Here is a 26,727-nt window from a genome sequence, read left to right on the forward strand (position 1 = left end):
GTGTGCAAACAGGGTGATTTATTTGGCTCTACCCCAAACAAAGAGTTCACTGTGACTTCTGACAACCTTTCAGCAAGGTCTCAAAGTCCAAAGAAGAGGCTGTATGAAAAGTCATGGGAAGTTGAGCTCCAAGGACAGAGACCGCTTTCCAAGCTTATGTTGCTGCTCCTTCATACATAGCTGCTCTGAATGAGCAAAATCCATAGAAAAGATGAAATTTGAGGATCTCTTGCTGAAAGTTGGTGGCTTTGGCAGATTCCAGATTTTGATTTTGTTTATCCTCTGCCTCACAAGAACAAACCTTCCCATGCATTTCCTGCTGCACAATTTTCTTGCTGCTACCCCCCTCTCATCACTGTGCAATTCCACAGCAAGAGGCATTGTGAACCTCACCATGGAGGAAGTTCTGCTCATCAGCATCCCCCGGGAGCCCGACGGCACTTTCAGGTCCTGTGAGATGTTCTCGCACCCTCAGTTTCACCTGTTGCTCAATTCCTCTCTGCAACCAGAAACAACTCCATCATCCAGCACTGCCAGCACGGATGGGTCTACGACCACTCGCAGTTCACCTCCACCATCTCCACCCAGGTAAAGCCTGGCCTACGATCTAGCCAAAAATGAAATTAGCTCAGTGTTTTGAGGAGCAAATGGAGAATTGCTTGTTGGGTGCACAGAGTCAGAGGGGAATCTTTACATTTTAACCAGTGGAAATTACTTATTTAGAGAAGATTTCTTGGGATGGGGAAGCTCTCAGAAGCTCAGAGTTAGAAGCCAACATTTACTAATAGTATTAGTATTATTATTAGGACCATCTTGCTTAGATTGCTAGTTGGAAGTCAACATTTCTTGTTGTAAACATCTTAATTTCTCCAGGTGATTGAGAGATTGCAAGGGTGGGGGGAAGACACACATACAGGATTTTCTCTGCTTGGGCCACACGGCATTCGCACATGATTCCACTCTATCAGTATTTCATATGAGCCCATGACTTCTTTCTTGATTTTCCAAACACTTGGTAACTTCTGTTCCCTTGGCCACCCCTCCTCACTGATCTCTGGCTTCCCCGTCTTCTCCCGAAGATCATGCTGCCTCTCTTCTCTTACCACCAGTGTCTCTTGCTGTCAAGCCAAACGTGCTTTCCCAGGGCCTCCTGCTGAGATGCAGAATGCTGGCCAGTCATAACCTTGAGCCTGCCCAAGGTTCCTGTCCATCAAACATTAACCACCTGCCTTTGCTAAGGCTAACAGTGATACCTCTGGGTGTTAATGCTTTACCTCCCTTGAAAAGTGTCCGAAAGCACAAGAGGTCTTAGGGAGGGGGACAATTTGGTCAGACAAAAAGGGCATGGCTGGGTTTGAAATTATAGGAGCAGGGTCAAGTCTTAACCTAGAGCTGGTGCCTCCTCCCCAACATTCTACCACCCCTAGTTTTGGCAGGCACGGAGGTGAGGGTCAGATGTGTGTCAGGTATGTACTTGATTTCTGCACTGTTTCAGGGAGAAAGGTGTAGAGCATCCTTGGGGGAAAAGGCAGAGGAGGTGTTCTGTAGCATGGATGCTGAGCATGGAGCCTTGTGATGCTGCACCCATGGTGCAGTGGCCTCAGGACACGTTCAAGGGACTGAGACTTTCTCTGGAGTCTTTTGCTCTTGCAGCAAGAAAGGTTGCTCAAGGTCTGGCTGGCTCTGTCAAAGAAGCTGCGAGGCTGGGTTGGTAATTAAATTAAGTTTTGCCAAGTTTGCACATATAGACAATTAACTCTGCAACTTGACCACAGCATTCTGTACTGATTAGCGACATTTGTACCTCCAAGAAGGTAAAATGATGCTCATTAACTTAATTAGGAAGAATGTCTAGACCAAATTCTCAGTAAGAAATCAGTAAGTTAGCATCAGGAACAAGTATTTGGTCTGACTCCTCCTGTTCCCTCCTTCCTCCCTGCACAGACAGCTTCAAATTGGTTAGGGCAACAGCAACTGGATATCAACATGACGTTCCCTAATGAAAGTTGAGGCACATCTCACAGCTCCCTGCAGTGCATCACCCTGCAAACGCCCATCTCACCAGGGCAGTTCCAGGAGCATGGCAGAGGGAGCTGGGGGAGGCATGCACCTGGGCAGGTTGTAAGCAGCTGTGGAAGGGGTCAGGAGAGGAAAAAGGGGATCTCTCCATGAGGAGTTGTCCTAGTTTTAGCTGGGACAGAGTTTTTTAACAGCCAGAAGAGCTCTGTGTTTTGGTTTTACTCAGAGGCTCACTCTGAGAAGAATGTTGATAGCAAGCTGATGTTTGTGGTTGGAAGTGAAACTCCAAGGACTTTTCAGTGTGCCGGAGTGCGGGAACACGGTGGGACAAGGGGTACACAATTCCCCTTGTGATTTGTGGTGGAACTTAAGATTGAGGGCCAAACTGGCCAATTAGTATTCCATATCATGCAGCGTCATGCCCAGTATAAAAGTGAGGGTCAGCCGGGAAGAAGGGCTTTTGCGCTTTGGCTCTTTTGCACTTTTGCTCTTTTGCGCTTGCTGCGCTGTTGCTCTGCTGTTTTTCTTTCTTTCTCTCTCTCACTCTCTCTCTCTCTCTGCCCCTCTCTATTTCGGGGCCTCGTGTTTGTCCGGGATTGCAGCTTCGGGACGAGACGGGCTTCGCATACGAGGGGGTGGTGAGCACCTACACTGTATTAAATCATCTGTATTAAATCATTCTTATCTCAACCCACGGGTTTCCCGTTTATCCTTTAATTCTCTCCCTCATTCCTGGGGGTGGGGGAGGGGGAGTGACCGGCTGTGTGTGGGAGGCAGTTCAACCTAACCCACGACAGGAGTGGAACCCAGGAAAGCTTTCTGATGCCCTACAGGTGTCCACAGAGAGACTGTCACAGTGGGGATAGATCACTGGGAGTCCTCTGAGCTTTGTAAGATACAACTCTACATTTTTCAGGACTCCAGCACTGCACCTATGTGCAGTTTAGTGCAGGATTCTACCCCACAATCAGATTCAGCCAACGTAAATTGAAAGACACGGAGGCACCGGAGGGAAGGGGTGTGAAAAGGCAGCAGAGACTGAGCTGGGCACTAAGTGCCATTCTGGCCTTGTGTTTCAGTGGGACCTCGTGTGCGAGCAGCGCGGACTGAACCAGGCGACTGCAACCTTCTTCTTCATTGGTGTCACAATCGGGGCCGTGGTATTCGGATATCTTTCAGACAGGTTTGTCCCCTTTCAGGCTGTTCCTCCAGGGCTTCAGTTTCATGACAAGAACTTCACAAACCTGTGTCCCATGAAAGGCAATCAGAGGGGCAGAGAAAGGAGAAAATGCAATCGTAGAGGGAGAATCCAGCCTCTCACATGAAAATTGGATTAAAGTCATATTGGGAAGCAATGCAGGGGCTAAATGCTCCATGGATCAGCCAGTTAGCAGCCCACCAGAGAAGCAGCCCTGGCCTTGAGTAGAAGTGAGATGCACTGCAATGGTGACCACAATGCTACGGTCAGCATTGCTGCAGGAATAGTAAAAACTTGAAAAATCCACTGCCTGTGAAATCAACTTCAGAAAAGACAACTGTCTAAAAAAGGAGAAAGCTAGTTAAAACAAACCCAGGGCAAGAGGCTAAAAGAGTTAACTCCTTGCGAGTTATATGGAAATTGGTTAAGGACAGCCAAGTGAGGGGCTCAGAGCAAATGCACGCCATAGCTGAGAAAAAGAGTCTCCACAAAGCAAAAACTGATTCTGCCATTACTAGAGAAGCAGAGTAAAGGGAGTTTTTATAAGCAGGGAGGCGTTCCTCAAGGAAGAGCTGAGGCAATGAGGAAAACAGGAATAAATCTGCTCTCGCTGGTTAAATATTAGAATGTGATAATGTAAACCCCCAAAAAATCAGAGTAATAACCTAGAAAGGGCATCAATTAAGAAATCAAACATTTTTGCGAGCAGCAGAATCAGGAAACCTACCAGAGAATCCATAATGCAATCAAGATGTGCTATTCACTGTAGGCTTTTCATTATTTAATGTCTGAGTTTCCTGCGCAGGAAACTGCTTCCCGATTTCCTTGCTCCGGGAACAAATACACGTTAGCGTACAGCAGGCTAAAAAATCACTGCATAGCAGAGGTGAATCACCTTCACAGTATGAAGCACCCAGAGACTGAATGCTGAAGATGGGAATTTTTCCATCCATATCTTTGCATATGTGTGGATCAGTATACTTTTACAAGGACCCAAGGCTGATCATCAAACTGCGTCTTGGCTTTGTATCTAAAATGGTTTTCTAGCACAGTTGAAGGGAAAGAAATTCAGAATCAGGAAAAGAAGCAGGACAAAACAAGGCAGAAGGGAGGGAAGGTCTCTGCTAGAGAAAAACGAAAAATAATTTGTTTTTCAAATAGACTGTGAGGGGGAAGAACCAGTAGAAGATCAAGGTGTAAAAGGAGCATCTGAAAATAAAAAGGCTGTAGCGTGAGACATAAATGTGTTTGGGCTCATCATGGGAGAATGTGTAGGGGCAGTTATTGGAGCTGGAGCTTTGAAATAAACTGATAGAAGAAGTCATGGAGAAATACAAGGTGAATGCCAGTAAGCTGTCAGAAGCAGGAAGTGGTCACCCTAGAGCCCGGCAGGAACTTTGGGATGAAAAAGGTGGAACACTGTTGGGATTGTGTGACCTCCACAGCAGAGGACTGGGAAGATATCACGTATCAAACCAGTTTTAAACTAGTCTCCAAAAAAGATCTCGGGAACTGCATGCCAGGCAGCCTAACATCTATCTTTACCAGGCAAATTAGCAGAACTGTTCTGAAAGATTGAGTCAGAGGCTGCATAAGTAGATATGACATAGTAGTGAAGAATCAGTGAAGTTTTTGCAAAAGATTCATGCCTTACAAACATACTGGATTTCTTTGAATGTGCTAACAGACATGTGAACAGAGGAGACACCATCTACTCAGATTTCAAGAAGTTTCCTTATCAAAGGCTCCTAAATAAACTGAGCTGCCCTAGGATAAGAAGGAAGGTCTCTGCATGACCAAGTAATTGATTAAAAGCCAGAAAGGAGATGTAAGTGTTCAGTCGTGACGACGGAGGGAGACCCGTGGGGACCTGCACTTGGATTTGTGTGCATTTATAAGTTATCTGGAAAAGGAGCAAGTGGGGAGGTAATGCTGAGTGACCAGGCTGGTAGAGATGAGGTCTGAGTGCAGGGAACTGCAGAAGGAACTTGAAAAGCTCTGTGACTGAATGGGAGCATCAGAAGACAAAAATTTCAGGGTAGATTAATACAAAATAAAGGAACATTCTAACTTCTCATTTAAAACAGAGGCCTCAGAGCTGCTCAGGAGCAGGATTTTGGGGTTATGACAGATAGTTCTAGGCAAACATCCACTCAGCAATAAGCAGCAGCTGGGGAAGCAAATGGAAAATTCAGAATCATTAGGAAAGGGATACAAAATTAAAGAGAATATCACTATGTAGTAAAATCTAAATGCACGGTGGCCTCACATCTTGAATACCATGCGCAGTTCTGATTTCCCTTCACCTTCCCTCCTCATCTCAAAAGGATACAGAAGAAGTGGAGAAACTTTGGAGAAACTAACAGAAAAGAACGAGTTATGGCTTGAATTCCAATCATACAGACCAGGACCCTTCAATCTGCTCACGTGGCAGCTAATGAGGGTTTGACAGCCCACTAAGCCCTTGTGAGCAGTGGCGGCAGCCCACGTAAATTTGCAGTGAATTTGGCAGATCTGTTAAAGCTCAGATGTCATGTCCCACATCTCCCGGAGCGAGTGGCTGCAGCTCCCTAAGTACCCGAGACTGTGGTATAGCCCACACCGGAGCAATCTGTGGGGAAGGATTGTTTCCAGTGGGCTGGACTCACGTTGGAGAAATTTGTGGATTTTTTCCTCGTGGGTAGGGGATCCATTGGAGCAGGGGAAAAGGGTGTAAGGACTCCTTCTCCTTTAAGAAAGAAGCAGCAGTAACAGCACGGAATGAACTGACCTGCACTCCCCCAGTCCCTGCCCCCTGTGCTGCTGGGGGGAGGAGGTAGAGCCGGGAGGAAAAGGAAGGTGGGGGGGGGGAAGGTGTCGGTTTTAAGATCTGGTTTTGTTTCTTTCTGTCCTCTCAAGTAATCGGTTTTTATTTCCCTTTGTCCTTCTAAGTAATCATTAATAAACTGTTTTGCTTTTGAGAAAAGCGCTGCCTGTTTTGCCCAGGACCATGGTTGGTGGGTGCTCCCTCTGTTCTTGCCTCAACCCTCAGTCCTTTTGGTTTTTTTTCTCTCCTCTCTACTTTATTGGAGAAGGAGAGACTGTGTGAGTTTTAGTTGCTGGATCAGCCTAAAACCACGACAGTCCTTTTTGGCGCCCAACGTGGGGCTCGAGGAATTTGAGATAAGAATAGTGACTGGGAGAGGTAACGGGCAAAACATGGACTTCACAGTGCTGAAAAACAGAAGGACCTTGGGAAACTTTGATTGTTGTGACTGGTGAAGGGACAAGGGGTGGATTGTTTGTAAAATGTGTGTTCTTCTTCTTCTTCGATGTTGTTGTTGATACTGTGTTCTTTTTCTGTAACTCTGTGTTCTCTTTCTGTAACTAAAGTTGTGCCTAAATATGGAATTCGCAGAGGCGAGGGGTGGAATGTCATGGTTTGATGTGGAGGGGGGGGTGGTTCTGGTGGCAGGAGAGGGATTTTGCTCCCTGCGACCTCCCCGGTTTTGGATCCGGGTTAGGCTTAGTTCTGGCCACCAGATCAGACTGCCATCCCCCTCGGGGTTGAGCCAATAGGGCGCCTCTGCGAATTGCCCTATTTAAGTCAGGACAAGGGAACCGGAAAAGGTGCTTCGCCCAGGATCGACCAGAGAAGGGAGGAGGGCACTGCCCCCGCTCCCTGGCTCCCGGCCGGGCGGCTGCCTGCGTCGGGCCGGCGCCGCCCACGGAGAATGGCGGCGGCGGAGCCAGCTGGGGAACTCGGGGGCACCCCACTCCCGGGGTGCCCACTGGGCTGAGTTCACCTGGAGAGGACTGAGATCTGAGAGAAACAGCTGCATCGACAGCAGGTCAGTGAGGATGGAGCGGGAGGAGGTGTGCCGGAGCCGAGTTTCCCCTGCGGCTGATGGTGAGATAGCAGGCTGCCCCCCTGCAACCAGGACGGCCTCGGTGGAGCAGCGACCCACTCGCAGCCCGTGGGGAGAAGATGCCTGAGCCCGAGGATGGTCGTGTTGGGGGCACGGCAAGGCAGAGAGGCATCTGGAGTCTTCGTGACGACCCACGCCGGAGCGAGTGGCTGCAGCTCCCTAAGTACCCGAGACTGTGGTATAGCCCACACCGGAGCAATCTGTGGGGAAGGATTGTTTCCAGTGGGCTGGACTCACGTTGGAGAAATTTGTGGATTTTTTCCTCGTGGGTAGGGGATCCATTGGAGCAGGGGAAAAGGGTGTAAGGACTCCTTCTCCTTTAAGAAAGAAGCAGCAGTAACAGCACGGAATGAACTGACCTGCACTCCCCCAGTCCCTGCCCCCTGTGCTGCTGGGGGGAGGAGGTAGAGCCGGGAGGAAAAGGAAGGTGGGGGGGGGAAGGTGTCGGTTTTAAGATCTGGTTTTGTTTCTTTCTGTCCTCTCAAGTAATCGGTTTTTATTTCCCTTTGTCCTTCTAAGTAATCATTAATAAACTGTTTTGCTTTTGAGAAAGCGCTGCCTGTTTTGCCCAGGACCATGGTTGGTGGGTGCTCCCTCTGTTCTTGCCTCAACCCTCAGTCCTTTTGGTTTTTTTTCTCTCCTCTCTACTTTATTGGAGAAGGAGAGACTGTGTGAGTTTTAGTTGCTGGATCAGCCTAAAACCACGACACCCCTAAGACCCCGTAAAAGCTGACGTCCCTCCAACCTTCCTTTTTTTTAATAGAGATGAGGTCCCACTTCTTTGCACTAACAGTAATACAGAGATTTCATCTCTAGTGCTCCGGGGTGAAAACCATCTGGTCCTGGCATTTTGCTACAGTTCAGGTTCGTTTTGTTCCAAGCTTCTATAGACATTTGGACTTGAGAACTCCTCTACTGACAAATTTTACCATGGTAAACCCTCTGACAACCTTCACTGTGAACATACATATGCACAAATACGTATATATTTTCTGTTACTATCTTTTCCAAACACTCTTTTTGTACTTTGTCCTTGCACTGAATTGGCTGTATGACACTCTGGCAGACTTCCAGATTAGGATATTTATGAAAATGGCTTTTTTACCAATTTTTGTGCTTGTGCAGTTTGCTCCTTTTATTATATTTTCTACATTTAATCTTTCAGAGGTTGTGCTTTCCTATCTCTGCCTTTGAGGACAATTTTGAAAGCATTATTTCTAGCACCCTCCCTGTAGCCTGCAGTTCAATCTTGCCAGCTTGCCTCTGGTTTACCTAGCAGGTGGCATGCATTTGCTGAGAAGGTCTAGTAATAGGTCCATAAATAGCTGCCTTGTGCCCTGCAGAGAATCTTATGGGTTTACATACTTCTTACTCTCTTGTTTTTGTTTTTTTTTTTAAATCTCCATTTAAAAATCTATCTTCTTTCTCAGGCAGTTACCTTACTGGAAACCAGAGATCCAGCTCTGGTATGCACCTGGGTGTTTTCTGTTCCAACTTAGGGGCATTACAATGACTTTTGCAAACTGGCTCTGCTGAAATTTCAAAGCAGATCCAGCAAACTGCCTGGTCCAAGCCACAAGTTGTTTTTTCTCCAGTAGATTCATTAACTAACTGCTGATGAAGTAATTTATTACCATTTTTAGGAATGTTATTATGGCATTATGTCCCAGCACATCACTTTTTCCCCTGGAGCAATTGTTCTTGCCATCATCCTTCTCAGGCAGCCACTAAGAGAGCCCTAATGCCAAAATCAGACCAGGATTTCAGTCTCTATAGACTGAATATTACCTGTTGACAGGGTTAATTTACTACTTCAGTTTGAACCTGAGCTCATATGTGCTCCATTGTGATTTTTAGATTGTCATAGGTTGTATAGAATACATACACACATATTTCTCTCTGTGTGTGTACACATGTGCATTCATGTGTATTTGATTTTCTGTATTTCTCCACACTCTCCACACAGAACTCTGCAGCAGGGGTAAGATGGTCCTACAACTTCCACAGCCCTTGGGGAACGACCTCCTAGCAGATTCCTCATAGACTCCTTAGGACATCAGAGCTATTTCCACATGTGGGCTGATGATTTGATTCCTTTTCTTTTCCTTTGGGACCCTTGTTTTCCTTCCAAGGATGTCGTGGGTTAGGCCGATCCGGCAACTAAACCCCACGCAGCTCTCCCACTCCAGTAAAATGGAGAGAAGAAAAATATAATAAAAGAGCTGAGGGTCGAGACAGGAACAGAGGAGCACCCACCAACCACGGTCCTGGGCAAAAGAGGCTGTTTTCTTAAAGCAAAACTATTTATTAACAGCTACCTACAAAGAGAAAAGCACACAAAAACGGTTACTTGACAGGATAACAAGAAAACAAGGCCAGATCTTAAAAACACTACCACTCCCCGCCTTTTGCCTTCTCTTCTCGGCTCTACCTCCTCCCCCCAGCAGCACAGGGGGCAGGGAATGGGGGAGTGCAGGTCAGTTCATTCCATGCTGTTACTGCCGCTTCTCTTAAAGGAGGAGTCCTTACACCATTGTCCCTTGATCCAGTGGATCCCCTACTCACGGCGAAAGTGTGAATCCTACCCACTAGGAGGCAAATCCTTACCCCATCAGATTGCCCCAAGTGCGGGCTTTACCAGTCCTGGACTTTTAAGGAGTTGTTGCCACTCACTCTGGCGTGGGTCGTCATATCGACCTTAAATGCATCTCCATACAGACTTTAGATGTGTAAATGTGCCTCGGCCTGTGCCCATGATTCACAACAGTCTCAGGCTCAGGCATCTCCTTTAACGAAACACCTCCCCATCGGCGGGGGTCATCCCACGGACTCTAGATGCGTACCATACTCAGGCTCTGGCATCTCTTCTCGACGTGGGTCCTCCACGGGCTGCAAGTGGGTCTCTGCTTGCTCCACCGAGGACAGGTTGCAAAGGGGCTGCTCGCAAGGGGCACTCAGCCGCGGCACACGTTGTTCCGTTCCATCTTCACTGACCTGGATGATCTGTGTGGCCGTTTGTCTCAGATCTCAGTCTTTTCTGGGTGAACTCGGCCCAGTGGGCACCCCGGGAGCGGGGCTCTCCCCGAGTTCCCCAAGCGGCGCCGTCGGGGCCATCCTCGACGGAGCGGGCACCGGCCCGACCCAGGCCGCCGGCCCAGCCTGGCGCCGGGAGCGGAGGCCGTGCCCCCCACCCTTCTCCTTGCTCCTGGGCAAAGGCACACACCTTTCCAGTTCCTTTGTCCCGACGTAAATAGGGCAATTCGCAGAGGTGCCGATTGGCTCAAGCCCCGAGGGGGATGGGAGTCCGGTCTCATGGGCAGCTTCTGCCACCCGGACCTCCCCCCCTACTTCAAACCATGACACAAGGACTAGGGTGAGCCTGAGAGAATTGGGGTTGTTCAGCCTGGAGAAGAGAAGGCTTCAGGGTGATCTTATCGCAGCCTTCCAGTACCTAAAGGGGGCCTACAAGAAAGCTGGAGAGGGACTTTTTACAAGGGCATGGAGTGATAGGACAAGGGCAATGGCTTTAAACTGAAAGAGGGTAGATTTAGATTAGATATAAGGAAGAAATTTTTTACAATGAGAGTGGTGAGGCACTGGAACAGGTTTCCCAGAGAAGCTGTGGATGCCCCATCCCTGGAGGTGTTCAAGGCCAGGTTGGATGAGGCTTTGAGCAACCTGATTTAGTGGAAGGTGTCCCTGCCCATGGCAGAGGGGTTGGAACTAGATGATCTTTAAGGTCCCTTCCAACCCAAACCATTCTATGATTCTATGATATATTGTTTTGATCAGTGTAGCTCTTTCCATTGGAGAGCCTCATGCCCAATTCTCATGGAGCAGGCTGGCTCTCTGAATGGGATTGTGCCACTGTGGCACCAGCTATCTCCAGAGCTGTTTCCTCCTTTATAGGGCTTTGCATCTCACGCTCTTTGCAAAACAGGCAATGTTTTCATTTTCCTTCCGGAGTCTCTGGTTTGCCCCATTTCAAACTCTACTCCTGACACAGGTTTCCAGCCACTGTAACCTAATCTGTACTCATGGCAGGTTTGGACGGAAAGCCATGCTCCTGCTGTCACTTGTGTGCTCTGTCATATTTGGGATGCTGAGCGCCACCTCCATCTCCTACAGCATGCTGGCCATCATGCGGACTCTCACCGGTGTGGCCCTGAGCGGCATCTCCCTTATTGTAATACCTTTGGGTAAGTATGTGGAGATTTGTGGGTGCCTGGTTGTACAGGGGGACTTCTGACAGGCAGCAGGTAGGTAGGGACTGGTCTACCAGACAGGGCAGAGCTAGTAGGAACAGGGGTTTGGAAAGTGTTATGTGTACAATTTCACTATAGGCAGCCAAAAGAACATCCTTCTTGGGAGGATCCAAGAATTACAATTTTTTGTTAGTCTAATTAATGTTTTAACAGTCTACTCAAAAATATAACAACCACTTACCAGTACTTCTGTTGCGACATTAACAGTTACAATCCACGCTACTCAATTCCTGTTAAGGATCATCAGTGGTACAATAAAAGCCATAGACCAAACAAAGCATCTGCCCCTTTTCTCTGATACCGAGTCCTCACCCTTCAAACACACTGTTAAGGCAATTCATCAGCGTTGCCATGTCCTCAGCAGGAGGAGGACAGTGTGTCACTCGCAAGGTGTTTCTACCTCTCCGGTCTTGAGTTTGCTCACAGATTTCATAAATTCCCAATCTGTATTCTTAGAAAGAGGGAGGGAAAAAAAAAAAAAAAAACACAAAATAAAATAATCACACAAAGCTAGGCAAAACTGAACCTGAAGAATTTAGGTAATTATATAACAAAAACAAGCTCCAAACTTCAGGGTAACCAATAGAACACTGGATGATTTTGTAGATACAGTTGAGACATACTAGGCAAGACTTATTGTACCCAAGAGCAAGTTACAGGTGCAGGAAAAATTTCCAGGATTTTTGCAGATACAGTCAAAATCAAGCTAAAATGGCTTCAACACTGGAAAAGTCCACACAAGACCTGACAAATACTGAGGCTGTGTCTTTTTATTGTTATAAAGGTTGATGCCTGCAAGGCAAAGTAGAGCTTGGGAGGGACATTTCTGATTGTTAGAGGTTGTAGCAAGGCGGAGGAAAATTAGCTTTTAATTCACACACACAAACAAGGAGACCATCATCTGTTCTGGCTTTACATGTGCATTAGCAGCTGCTTTGGATAGATCTCATATGAATGACAATTCCTTTTAATGTATTTCTTTCATGTGGAACAATGAGTGGGAAAAGAAATAGGAAACTGCAAGCGAGATAGTTAGAGGAAAAAAAAACCTGTTTGATGAAGAAGACCATTTGAATGCTACTGAAAAAGATAAAAAAAAGTATCACCGAAGGTGCTTTTAGCACTATTTCTTACTATATGTCCAGTATTTCTTCTTTTAAGGCTTTATTTTAGTTGCTTACAGCTTTGCAAGATGTTAAGCATTGTGGATGAACATTTCAAATGTGCCAGATGTCAGCCCAACAGTGGAACTCGCCTGGACGACAAGACCAGGAACGTTACCTCTCTTTGCCCTTGTGAAAAAGTCCTGCAGACCCCTTCCTGGAGAAGTCTTGTGTGTCCTAGCTGACCAGTGCCTCCCTCTTGCAGGGATGGAGTGGGTGGACATACAACACCGCACCTTCTCTGGGGTCCTGATTAGCATTTTCTGGAGCATCGGGAACATGCTGCTAGCCATGATAGCGTACCTGGTGCGGGAATGGCACTGGCTACTAGTAGCCGTAACAGGACCTTGTCTTCTGAGCATCATCTGCCTGTGGTGAGTGCAGCAACCTGCAGCTGGACAGCTGGTGGGGATGGGAGCAGGCTGTGATTTGCCTCCTCCTTGTGAGCATGGCAAATGTTGCAACGCTGATCCTAGGATTGGCTCTCACAACTCAAAGAGGAACAGGACTCATCTGTGTCCTGCGCTTGGACTGCTCAGGAATGGCAGCTCTTGAAAACTGGAGTCGCCTGTGTTTCATCTCTCCTCACCTCCAACAAGGCCAGGAGCCAAGGTCACACCACAGCTTTGGGGCCAAGGAGGAGACAGGACTGGGGCTGAGGCTAGGCTTTTAGGGGACAGGTTGCAGCACAAAGGAGCAGAATTTGGTACTGCAAGCACTGTCAGACATGGCTCAGAGCAAGCAAAGAGAACCCAATAAAGGGAGGAAGGGCCAGGCCAGATCCCTGGATTTAATCTCTGGTAGACTCAAGGTAAATAATTTATCCATCCTCTGTCCCCATCTCATTGGGGAGGATACTCTGGTACCAATTTTTCCCTATGAGCCAATGACATCTGCAGGCTAGGTCAAGCACATTTAACATTTATCTCTGCACTTCCCATGGTCTTTTTCAGTTGTGTAACCGTCCTGATGGGTCAAACACATCCACTTTCTGTGAGCTATTTCCCTCCTGTAGCCTTATTTCAGAAATATCTGACATGTCTTAAGGCTTAAAATGGGAGATGGTTCATTTAATCAAAGAAACTAATTTTCCTCCTTTTTTTCCGTGTAGTTCCACAGACTAGATACTGTGACTGTGACTTTAACTTGAACTGTATTGGATCAACTTATTGGATGATCCAAAACCATCCTTTGAATAAGCAGCTCCTGTTTTCTGACTGGAAAAAAGTCCCGTGTTGAAATAAGCAAGCAGATATTCCCACAAGTGCCCCACTGAAAACATTCAGAATTGGAGATCTGGGTCTCCTCCACCTTAGGGTGGTTGTTTAGTTCCTCTTGGACACCAGTGTGGTGCTGGACCATGCTGCAAAAATCACAGACGCATCTCTCAGGGCAATGGGGAGCTCTAGCTGGAAACCATGCAGAGTGAGCTCCGATTGTTGGACACACGGGCCCCAAAATTATATGCATAATTGCTGAGCAGAAAGAGTGATACGCAAATGCTAAAGTGCATTTCAGCTGCCATCAGAGAGGCTTCTAGAGACTATGATTTGCTTGCTTACTATGTCTGTCTATCAGCATGAAGCAGTAGATTAAATAGCTGCATAGATCTAGCAGAAAAATCTCAAATAATATGTATGAAAAATGGGATATAAACTGATGCTGCTGTTAATCAAAGACTCAAAAAAGACATATTGTTTTGCTGGTGATGACAGTTTTCTGACAAAGAGCAATATCTAGTATTTTGCTGATCAAGTCCAACACAATTAAAATATGTGTTCTGCTGACTTTTTTAGCTTAAGGTGCTTTGCTCTTTCTCTAGGACAACCAGACATGAAAAATTAAGTCCTGGGAAGTGCTGAAATTCACAGATATATTTGGACCTACCCTTTCCATGATAGCTGATTTTTTTTTCTTTTATGTTAATGCCTTTTATTGAGATTAGTTCTCCAACGAATTATACTGTAGTCTGATGAAAATTCAAGCACCCAAGAGGTCAGTGATTGTTGGATAACTAGAAGTCCCTGAAGTATGGAATCAAAATCTCACTTAGCACACTCTGTGGATATTGTTGACACAATGTCAGAACTCAGTTGAGACATTAGACAACCAAAAGACATAATATTGTACTCCAGAAATGGTGGCAATTATTGCCAAATGCCATCTTTCACTCTTTATAATTCCCAAGGCGCATTGAGTTATAAGCTTGTGGGAAGGAGTTGAAAACTTTTCAGAAGACCAGTTCTTCAAACGTTTTTGCTTTGCACATCCTTTTCAGCTACTGCTTGAATAGTGACAGCAAAAAACTAAAGATAGGTTTTTTTTGTAACCTGATTTAGGGCACATTAGTCATCAACAGCTTACAGGGAACTAGTCTCAGACCACTCCAACTGGGAGACGCCAGCGAGAGATTTTTGACAACTGTGTGACCTCAGTAGACCTCATACCCACATACTTCTTCAAGGTTGTAAGTCTTCTCACTGACTGCACAGGATGCTCAGCTGAAAGCCTCCACAAGAAGAGTAGATGCTGTTTTCTACTTCTCTCAGGGGACAGATTTGGGTAGTGGGAGGTAGGTGTTGGATGCTCTAGCAGAATGTAGCCACTGTCAGGTATTTCCAATGATGTCTTCTGGACCCTGACTGCTCTGCAGACCCACAAAACACCATGTACCCTCTGGGCTAGATGGGCTGCACTGTGGCCTAGGAAGCTCTGGGCCAAACAGGGCCATGTAGCCACGAGCTGCAATCAGGGGCAAGATCAGAGAGAAGTCCAAGAAGAGGGAGTTGCAGATGCTAGTTTATGACAAGTGATGGATCTTTTGCTGGAACAGACAGAAAAACACGAGTCACAGGACTCTCACCCTACACAGGTCTGCTAAGCAGACCTCTCAGAATTGCTAATTAGCTCTGCAGCAGTACAGCATCCCTTGTTGCTCAACGACTAGCATGGAGACTTCACTGGGTGCCACAGCCACAATGAATTAGACCGCAGTTGACTATCTCATGCAGAAGGCTATGATTATTGTGAAAAACAAATAATTTCAACAAGTAACAAAGTAAGCATAGAGCCCACTAAATCCTTTCTACATAGTAATGTTTTACATCCTACAATTTCAAAGTTTAAAGAGTCTCAAAATGCATGACTCTGTAAACATAAATTCTCTGGGGCCAATTTTAACTGATAAGAGTTCGAAACTTCAACTAGCTCAGAAAATTCAAGCTTTGATCAAAGATCACGTGATAAAAATTTTGGCTAGACATATTTCAGTCAGCAGACTGTACTCCTTTAAGGGTAGAAGAGCATGTACATGTAACAAGGGTGTCCCATTGTTCTCATTCTCCTGCACCACAGTTACTATTTTTAGCTGAGTTTGAAGTCTCATAGAGAAGACCCCCTCTCTTTGACCAGGGCCATGTATGTGGGGTGGAAAACCTGGAACACCAACAGGAACACCATCTTCTCTCTTCGCACCAGGTGGGTCCCAGAGTCTGCCCGTTGGCTCATAGCCAATGGCAAAGTGAAACAAGCTCACAGACATCTGCTTAGATGTGCAAGAATGAATGGAAAGAAAGACTTCGCTGTCTCACCAGAGGTGAGAAACTGAAGATCCAGACATATATTCTTCCTCTCATATTTTCTCTCTCTGTTTTACTTCTATTTGACACCTGAAGCAATGCTCAGCCTGCAGTGTGATCTGAGGGCAGGGTACCATGCTCCATTTTACTCTAGAAAGTAGTTACATCCACTCCTAAATATAAAGCAGCATCTCAGCTCCCCAGCCAGAAATCCCCTTCATTAGGTGGAGTGTCTTTCCATTTACTATTGCCATGACAAGAAGCCTCAAGGCACTGGACACTGGGCTAAATACACACCAAGAGAGAAGCACAGCCTGAAAAAATAAGGCAGAGGCATCATTCCCATGACAGAGAGGAGAGTGTGCAGGTGCATGAGTAATTTCTGCTTAGTGTTTGCCTTCTTAATTGCCGTACTGTTTGCCAAGTGTTAGTACAGTGCTAGCAGAAAGCAGACACACATTAATAGTATGTAGTTAGCGTATTTTCTCTCATTATTGCATTTGAGATATTGTATGTAGTGTTATCCAAAACCAAAAAGGCTAGTCCACCTCAGGCTGCATTTAGCGTACATGTGAAACTGGAAGATTGTCAGCCACAGTGGCCCAGTGGTGACTGTGGGTGCAAAGAACATTCGGCATAATCAACTTTTTCCCTTGGCTAAAGCTCTGCTCTCAAATCAGTCATGGCTCTGCCAGCAGTTTTAAAGGAATGTGGCAAGGGTGAGGTGTTGGACAAAGTAAGCACGTACCCACGGGTTTGAATCCATTTTTACTTGACCCCAGAGGTGTAAAGGATGAAGTGAAGATGCTCAGCTAGATGACTGAATAAATAAAGGGGAAGGAGAACCCTAAAATACAGCCACCTATTTTCAACTCCGAAGCTCAAGGTATGAGGCTGATCTGGAGATCTTCATCTGGTGCTGAGTTCTATCTTTAAAATGTATTTTTGCATTCAGACTCACAAATGTTGCAACCTTGGTCCATGATGCTTACTCAAGGACACGCTGGTGGCTCCAGGGAATGGTGATAAGGTCAAGTAATGTCCCAGCTCTGGGGAGGACTCAAGGGCCAGGCAGAAGCTGGTCTCTCCCTTTGGAGAGATACCAGAGCATAGTCAGTGCTCACAATAACTCTTCATAGCCAGGGTTGGATAGCTGCACGTCTGTCAGTTCTGACTAATTTGGTCTGCATGATTTAACTCGGCCCTCTCAAGAGCAATAAGGCTCAGTTGTGAAATCCAGTGGGTACATAAGTTTGTAGTACATTAAACATCAGTCTTTCCTTTAATGTCCATTGGTTTTCCTCTTACCAAAAGAGGAAGATGGGAAACCCCTGGCACCAGCACAGGAGCCTTGTGCTTTGCTGTCAGGGCCCATCTGCACCTCTGTGTGCACCCAGTGCTCCTGCATCCACACTACTGTCTTATCCTGCCCAGCATGCCATTTTTTAAATTAGCCCTTTTGATTTACAACAGAATTACATTGTTTAATCGTGTGAGAAATTAAGAATTTACTGGTTGTGACAGACAGGAGTTGAGTGTGACTCTTCCTTACCTTTAATCAAGCCAGTAGCTCTGACAAAATATGTAAAAAAAAACAAGTTACCTCTTTCATTCAGCCTTGGCTGATGACTCTATTTCAGAGTGCAGTGTTTCACCAGGAAGGCCATGGGCTTGCACCCTCATACCATTCTTAGGGTTAGGAAATGCAGCTGGGGCTTTACCACTATCACAGCCTTGCATCAAGTCAGACCATGCTGTGACCACTGGACCATGATCAAGAAAGGCTTGCAGTTGTGACACCATGCTGGATTCATGAGGTTTGTAGGGACATACTTGTTTTTCCTTGTCCATATCCAAACACACAGGCAACACAGAACTACCTGATTCTAGTTTTCTTAATTGACATGGCTGTGCATCAGTGTGTTTTGATGGCTTATTAAGGTAACAATTTTTCTTAGTTCAGAAGACTGAACTTGGAAAGACGTATCATATCCGGATAATTGCACAGCACATTACTGATGTACTCTCAGGTTTAATAGCATTGTCTTATAGAACTGATTAAGGAATTTCCCAGTGTGAAATACTTTTTTCAGTATGAAAAGCTTTGTCACTCACCCAAAAACTGCAAAGAATAATATGCAATTAGAAATAAAATCTTAGCTCTTCCCTAGTGAAACACGCTGTTACTTGTAGCTATCCTCTTCTCTTTCCTAATGCTTTCTTTCATTTCGTACAATTCTTTTAACCAGAGTGCTCTTTGGGCTAGGATTTCTCTTTTATTAGAAATTTCCACAAGACCCCAGCCCCCATAACTGTTCAGCACCATCTTAATTGTAGATTAAGATGATATAGGCCTGTAGATTCTCTCACTCTCCCTCTTCAGCCATCACTGAATTATGTGCATTTTAAGATTCTTGGGGTTCTCGCTGTTCTGTCTCTCCCAGTTGTCCTTCCACATGCCAAGAAATCTGGCTAACAATACATACAGGAAGATGTTTTCCATATTAATGTCTTACGTTACCCATTTTAATAGCAAATCATGCAACTTAAAGAGTGGACAGACTGCCATCAGGGTAACTTGAATCTAATATTGAAGTAGTCTGTTATCAGTGCTATGATTCACCCTATGCATTGGATGAAAAGACTTATTATTTGTTTGTGAAAAAGGTAAAAAAAAAAAAAAAGGTAAAAGGTTGAAAAAATAACTTACGTGCCATACTGCAGAATTAACAAAAGTTATCAGATCCAGAGATGGGTGTACAGAAATAAAAGGCAAACATGGGTTCAAGAAATCACTAGATAATGTGGGAAAGGATCAACAGGGTGCTAAACAGCCAGACACCCTGTCTGGTTCAGAAAGTCCCTGAACAGCTGGAGGCAATGACATTTCTAGGAGAGTATATCCATATGCTTGCCCAGCTCTTGTGTAGGCTCTGCTGCAGGATGCTGTTGGAGACAAGGCACTGGAGAAGATGATACTCTGGTCCAAGATGCTGCAGGCTCTTTTCATCCATCCATGTTGTAGGTTCCCTACATGGCTCTGTGGCTGAGATAAGTATTTATGCAAAAGCTTTGGCTGAGGCTTTGCTTTCTCTGAAGACGATGTTGATTGGAGAATACATGTAACTAGTTAACCAGACTCTCTCCTCAAGGTTTCCTGTGATTCTTAATCTGATCAGGAATTAGATCAGATTAACTGATCCTTAACTGTCCTACCCTGCATTTGCTGATGATTTTTGGACATGGTGAAATTAATTCCTGAGAGGAATTAATCTCTCCCATTGTTAGGTGTCCACATCATCACCGTCTGCAGCCTGCCATCTAATTGAACAGCCGATGGAGGCTAGCATGCGATTCTGCTGACCAAATATGGTTATTTGCTCTAGGATAAAATGACTCCGTCACTTCCACTGGAGATCTTCATTAACTACACAGTGAGCCTATGGCAACTAGCTTAGGTATAGATGCATTGCAGACCTGTAGTTGTGTGAATCCCTTGCACCTCAGCCAGTGAGCAGAACTTACCAACTCTCCTGGTACGTACCACTAGATCAATTGCTAAAAGACTTTGTGAATAAGCACTCTCTTCTTCCTTATGGGCAGGGCTTACTTCTTAGTGCCTGACTTTTTTCTATATTCTGTATTCATATAAACAGGTATATAAATAATCACACTTTATATAAATGCACCCATGAGAATAAAGTGCGCAGCTCACTGTTAGCTCCTGTCTGAGACCTGACACAACGGCAGGCAATCACATGGGGAAGAGGGTGGAACTCCCCAACACTGGCTTTGCTAACACCACGATCTGCCGTTTTTCTGCAACCCTTTCCGCAACATGTAGTATGTAGGTAAGAGGGAAGAAGGGGACACGGGAAGAAAAAGAAGTCCAAAATGTTCAGCAATCTATAAAGTTGTAGGAAGACGTGCCACTGACAACATATGCCCAGAGAATTGTTCTGCAATGGGAACATATATAAAATCCAAGGTGGAGCTGGAGCTGGGAAGGACAAAGGTCCCAGCCTGTCTAGGGTTTCACATTTGGATCCTAAAAGTAGAGCAACTGAGCTATTTCCTTCTTTCCACCTCTCCCAGGCCCTCAGAAAGATGACAACAGACAAAAAGCCGGGAGAGAGTTACTCCTACATCAGCTTGTTCAGGACACCAGTCCTGCGGAAGATCTCTCTGTGTTCAGGGGCTGTGTGGTAAGCAGTGTCACTTCACATAGGGGATTTGTCCTGCAGTTCCCCAGCTGGATTCCCCTGATCCCCATCTCTGCACACTCCTTGCAGGTTTGGTGTTGCCTTCTCTTATTATGGCATGAGCATGAACCTTACTGGCTTTGGGCTCAACGTGTATCTCTCCCAGTTTGTCTTTGGCATCATTGAGATTCCAGCCAAGATGATCATGTACGTGCTGGTGAATCGACTTGGACGACGGCAGAGTCAGGCGTGGGCACTCATCCTGACTGGACTATGCATAGGAGCCAACGTCATCATTCCCAAGCGTAAGACACTCTTCTGCTATATGTAGTACTTTCTAAAGAGGACGTTTCCATTCTGTGCAGTGCTAGAGAAGGAGAACTGTAGGTCTCGTCCACAGGCAATTCCATATAGAGATGTCTTCCACCTAAAGGGCATCTGTGGGACAAGGTTGCTAATGTGGGCTAGCCCTAGTATCTGGTGGCAAGAGACGGTCTCTGGTCACTGTGAAGTGGCTAGTAAGGGTCCGGTGATGGCAAGGTGAAGTGCTTATCTTTATTACAGACACTGTCCAACGGGAAATGTCAGGGCCTATCCTTTCCTCAGTTCAGCTCCCACTTGAACTAATAGTTACCAAACTTACTGATCCAGACTTTGGAGACAGCAGCGCCAAGGCTATGAAGCTCCCTGTTTTGTCTATAGGAGCACTGAACCTTCTTCCTTCTTGTACCTAAGGCCACAAGAAGCGCCTTTCTAGAGGCTGCTATTTGACTATTGTCATTAATATCTTCTCTTTCCTCCTAGCCTTCACCTCCTTGCGCTCTGTAGTAGCCATTATGGGCAAAGGTTTCTCAGAAGCTGCATTCACTACTGTCTTCTTGTACACCTCTGAGCTCTACCCCACCGTACTGAGGTAAGAGATGCCACTTGCCTGAGCCTTGGTGGGATGTCACCTTCAGGTCTTCGACATCAGCACAGCAGGATGCGCTGTTGGCTAGATTGCAGGATTTATGCCTTGCCTCTAGAAGTAGCAGGTTCTAGGGATTACACCTACTCACAAGAAAGGGGCAGAAAGCTACACTTTTTTTACCTGGGTTATGTGTGGTTAGGTTATGTTGATAGGGAGATGTATCGAAAGGTGAGGAGTATTCTGTGTGGGAAGATTTTTTAACTCCATAAGGCATCTTTGCTTAGTAAAGTCTTAGTTCCCTGTGAAAATCTGTCAGTAATTGTTAAAAGACTCTGAAAATAATCACTTGAAACACCAAGTTTTATAAGGGACACATGCTACCACGTTTGACAGTCTTCTGGACATCAGATGATATTAAAGCAGGGATTAACTAGCCTTTCAGTAAGAAAAAGAGAGCTTATTTGAAATATTTGGGTAAAGGTGACATAAAATCAGCTTTAGCATCAGCATAGTTTCGGATATAGCTGAGACTGGTGGAGGAAATCACCTCACTGGTTTCTTTGCAAAAGTCAAAAAAAACCCTCATGGATCACAGGAGGCCTTGTGACTTACTTCACTTCTGTCCCTGCCCAGAGAACCCTTCTCTGCCATTCAGTCCTTTTAACTTTCACTGGTCTGTCGCATGTGGAGAACGATGCATATATAAACTGAAGTGGGTGTTATAGGTTAATTTCAATAGTTTGGCGAGAAGATGATTCTCAACAGCCAATAACTGTAGAATTAATAGTTAAAATTTATTTAGGGCAAGCAAGCAAAACAGCGCTGGGTGCGCCGGGAGTGTCTGCTCCACCAAGACGCACACCTGCCGTGGCAGTTTTCTTGTATTCATACAAACACACTCATAGCCCCCCCCAAAAAGGTCAGTCTCTCCCAGGAAATCATTTCCATAATCTCCACCTCAGGATCCGCCTCAGGCTCCTCCTCGACACGCCTCCTGGTGGTCGTGGGCACGGGTCTTCAGGATGAAGGCCAGAGGTCTTCCTCACTGTGTACTTTTCACCTCTTCCCTAAAATCCCTGATTTGGCTGAGCTTGCAGAGCCAAACTGGTTCCAGCCTGGTCTGTCCTTGAGTGGACATCTGGTTGCCTTGCCTGTCACTATCTGAAGACAAATGTTAGTTTTTATTAGTCCTTATCTTTCCTACATGGGCGAGTTTCTGTGTATCCCTTCCTCCCTGCAGAGGTGTGAGACATGAGTCGCAGCCTTGCTGGAGTCCATCTTATCTGTCTTTTCTTTTCTCACCAGCCTCCTCCTGGGCAGCTAGTATTTTACAGCAGGGACTAGCACTTTACAACTTCTAACATTTTACAGCAATAATCCATACAACAGTTAATGTAACAGTTAGTATTTAAACAATAATTGGTTAGTATTTAGTATTTAAACAATAACTAATATATATCTTAGCTAGTTCCTGAGAGATGGTGGTTTCTATTTGATTGGCAAATTTTAATATATTACTTATTACAGTGGGCACACTGATCTGCTACTTTTCTTCTCAGATTGGTTTGTATTTTTATATGCTTAAAGACATTAAGAGATAAAGACAAAAAATGTCAGTTACTTCTGCAGTACTTACTCTTCATATGCACAAGTAGGTCCTGGGATCCTTGTTGTTAGTGTGAAATGCCACCTATCCCCTGAAAATTAGAAAGTGGAATAGGTCCCAGGTCTTATTTTTGGCCTCCTCTCCAAGCTTTCTTGGGCTTACAGCTACAGCAGGACCAAAGGTTCTCACAGGTATCTCTAGTGCCACCTGCCTAGAAGTATCTGGGAGAAGGAGGGACTTAGGTTTGCTCTCAGCAGATCAGAGGACTTACTAGGGGATGGGTAGAAAAGGCACTCAGGGTTTTAGACATTTAAAGCGGAAACAACCTTAGAGCTGGAACTCTAAAGTTAGTTTAGTGTGGAACTAACTGTAGCTTTCTCATTTCTCATACAGACATAAATCTATTTCTCACAGCAGCTACAGTTGCTCTCTCAGAAATATTATCATTGTAGGAAGAGAAGAAGAAAGAAAAAATACAACCTAGAAAAAAAACAGCAGAGGAAAAACCGGGGTGGGGGGAAAGCCTCAGCACTTACAGAAAAAGAAGGGGAAGGGGCAGAGGGTCTGCACTTTTTCCCAAGGTCTGATATGAAAGAAGTACTCATCTCTTTCTCGTGGTGGTCTGCACCACCACGGTGCCCTACCTTTCCAGGCAGAATGGGATGGGATACACCTCCTTTGTGGCACGCCTCGGCGGGGCTTTGGCCCCACTTGTGTTTCTGCTGGATGAGGTGTGGAAGTCTCTGCCCGAGGTTACTTACTGTGGTGTAGCAGTATGCTGCGGCATGGTGGCCTTTCTGCTCCCAGAGACACTCAACGTGCGCCTGCCTGAGGGCATCGAGGACATCGAGAAGGCACAGTGAGTCAGCTACATCCTGCCCTGCACACGGAGTCTGCTGACAGAGGCGGGGGACATCCCTCTCTGCTGCCTGTAATTCCCCATCCGTGGGTGGCAGCGGATGAAGGGATAGCCCAGTGGGGATTGGGGCTGTCAGGCTTCCTGCTCTTCTGTCCATCAGCCCAACATCAATGTGCCTTCTTTTCTTCCAGAGTGAAAGGGCCACCACAAATCAGTGCTCCTGAGGGCATGCCGCTGCAGTCTCTGCTGAAGTGAGTGCTGAAGTCCACTGTGTCGGACTGAAAAACTGAGCCATGCTCTGACCTGTGAATAAAAGAGCCTTTACTGTCCATCCAGTCTCTCTCTGCAGCGAAGTGGGGCTAAGGACACTGGAGGAAGGAGGTGGATAACAAAACCAGCTCAAGGGAGCTAAACCACTCTGTAGCATAACCAGGAGCAAGAATGCAGAGATCTAACAGGGTTTGGAAACAAAGGCACTGTGTGCTAAGCTCTCCCAGGCTTTGGCTTTGCAGGAACTAGCAGTGCCTTTCAGACCACTGCACAGCCTTCCAGAAACTACAATCCATTGGTTTACACATCACAAGAAACACAATACAGCAATAAAAAATAGTGAATCGTACAAACCCAAATAATCTCAAATAAATCTAATTGGATGGTGAATAAACCATAAACTGTAGCTACAAATATTTCTTGAATTTGGAAATGGTTTGGGCATTTTTCACACTGAGGCTCAAGGCCAGCAAAAAGCACATGCAGGAATCTCACTGAGAACGGGACAGCTGCAAGCATTTGTCCCATATACACAAAGAAGAAAAAAAGCTTTTGCAGATTATTCAAATCTAGTGTGTATGTGATAAGTATCCTTTAAGCTAAAAAAATCCCAACAACACAACTCACCTCACTACAGGAACTTTTGCACGGAATGTTGCCTAATTCATTATTGGACTTCATTATGCTTACTGGTCTAACACATTACCTCAGATTTACAGAACACCTTTGCCTCTTGCACTTACTTCTGCAAACAACAGAGATGAGCCACCAAATTATGTATAAATTTGGAACCCTGACAAACAGCGCTTTCCTAAATTGGCAAGAGGGAACGGCCTCAGCATCGGAGTCCCAGGCACACCGTGATTCCCTGGGCTGGGAGGTGTTTTAAGCTAAGGCACGCACAGCCCTACGAGGATAACACAAGCGGAGGATGCATGTGAGAGCGGGTGGAAAGGCCCATCCAATCCCAGGTCAAAGAGCGCCTCCTAGTAGAAATAAGCTGCCTGGCAAAATCTTACACATCGCCTTTTCGCTCTAAGGCAACAAAAGGAGAGCAAACTCCTCGGAACCACCCTAAGGCTGAGACAATTTTGAGTATTATTTCTGTCTTACAGATTGGGTCAAATAATCTGCTAAATCCCTGGGAAAAGAGCATCTCCCCCCTTGGTTCATCGGCAGCAGACCATCAGCTAGCTGCAACACACTAACATTAATAAGAGAGCACAATTCCCCTCCCAAAGCGTCATGTGCCGAGCACCTTGTCAGGGCATTCCCCTACCTGCAGCAAAGACGTGATGGAGATACCCCCAGGTGCTCGTGTCATGAGACAGCACGCAAACTGTGCCAAAGAGTAGAAATTAGTAGAAATTTCTGGGTTTGGACAAGCCTGGTATCTCTCGCTAGTTCACATTTAGTAATTGCAGAAGTTTTCACATCTTATCTATACGCCTGCAAGTATACTAAATTATATTTGTAATGCTGTCATCAGTTTCTGACCTGGGAGCAGTACAGCCTCACCTTATTTCAGCCATCCTGCTAGCTGCCATCGGAGAGCTGGAAAGGACATTTTTCCTTCACCAGCAGAGGAGCCTGAGCAGACTAACACTGCAGCACTTTCTTCTGAGCCATCCAGGGCAGGGGGCGAGACAAGCCGTGAAAATTCACTTTGTCGCAACCTGGCAAGTGTCAGTCCAGGAAAACTTTCAATAAAGAAGGTAAAATTTTGCTCCAGAGCAGGAGAACGGTGAGATTTAATGTCCGGATTTCTTCCCCGTCTCTTTAGACTTGTCAAAATGAAAATGGGTGGGGTCCCAAACTAATGGGGTTGAGGTTGACAGTTCCCATTCCCACTCTGCCCACACAGGAGCATACCCACAGGCTTTTCCTTATAGACCAAAGTGTGCACTAAAAAATTACTGTGGTTCACTTCTACATGGTGCAGTTGAGACAATATTGCTTTAAAACCCTTTTCTTTTTCTTGGGGAGGTGTTTTAAGCTCTGATTGTTCCTGCTTTATATTCAGGAAAAAACCTTTCCACTTCAAAAAGACTAAATTCAGTATCCCAAGTTTCATGCCAGTAACAAATAGAATACACAATAGTGTCCCATTTTAACAACCTCCACTTTGGCATTCTGTCAAAGTAGGTAAAAAGTAATCTGACAGTTCTTTTTTGTTTCAATGTTGTTGTCATCCATTTGGCCTATAGCTAAGTTTTCTGTATTTTCCTTAGACTATTAATAAAATTGCTGTTTTATTACTCCAGCTTAGAAACACTAATTGTCGTCTCTCTCCATAATTCTTTCAAGGTGAAAAGCATTTCATTAAAAATGTTTTGGAAAAGCATTTAATTAAAAACATTTTGAGCAGTTTAGCAGAAGAAAATGAGATAGCAGCTATTTTTTAAATTAAGTATTTCTGTCCATGAATCAAGTAACACCTCCTGCTGTCAAAGAAGAAAAGGCAATAACATCAGTGGTCATGACCAATCTACCACACATCTGAGTTTCCTTCAGTAAGATACTCTTGATTTGTTGGAAATACATCATGATTTATAGCAACCAACATGAGTATGCAATGCTGAGGTCATTCCTCATACAGTGTCTGTAGGAAAAACAGGACATTAACCAACTCAAGAACTGACAGTTTCCATTACTGATAGGTTTGTTAAGCCAAACCTGATTTGGGAGGGGGAATCTGGTTTCCAGGTTCTGAATTTGTGAGATAAAATGTCTTGGTCTGCTGCAGACT

At 45.4% G+C, this 26,727-nt stretch overlaps 1 protein-coding gene across 1 annotated transcript; it reads left to right on the forward strand.

The window, feature by feature from the left end:
* Positions 1 to 211: 211 nt before the first annotated feature.
* Positions 212 to 23,963, forward strand: SLC22A7 (solute carrier family 22 member 7). The gene is given in 13 exon segments (XM_086630549.1): positions 212 to 343; positions 345 to 378; positions 381 to 506; positions 509 to 588; positions 3,099 to 3,202; positions 11,170 to 11,324; positions 12,759 to 12,927; positions 16,031 to 16,148; positions 20,227 to 20,336; positions 20,424 to 20,638; positions 21,138 to 21,246; positions 23,502 to 23,708; positions 23,900 to 23,963. Coding segments are annotated over 13 exon segments (1,623 nt in total).
* Positions 23,964 to 26,727: the final 2,764 nt, after the last annotated feature.

The sequence above is a fragment of the Tauraco erythrolophus genome, chromosome 2 (genome assembly GCF_009769465.1).
Source record: "Tauraco erythrolophus isolate bTauEry1 chromosome 2, bTauEry1.pri, whole genome shotgun sequence".
NCBI lineage: Eukaryota > Metazoa > Chordata > Aves > Musophagiformes > Musophagidae > Tauraco > Tauraco erythrolophus.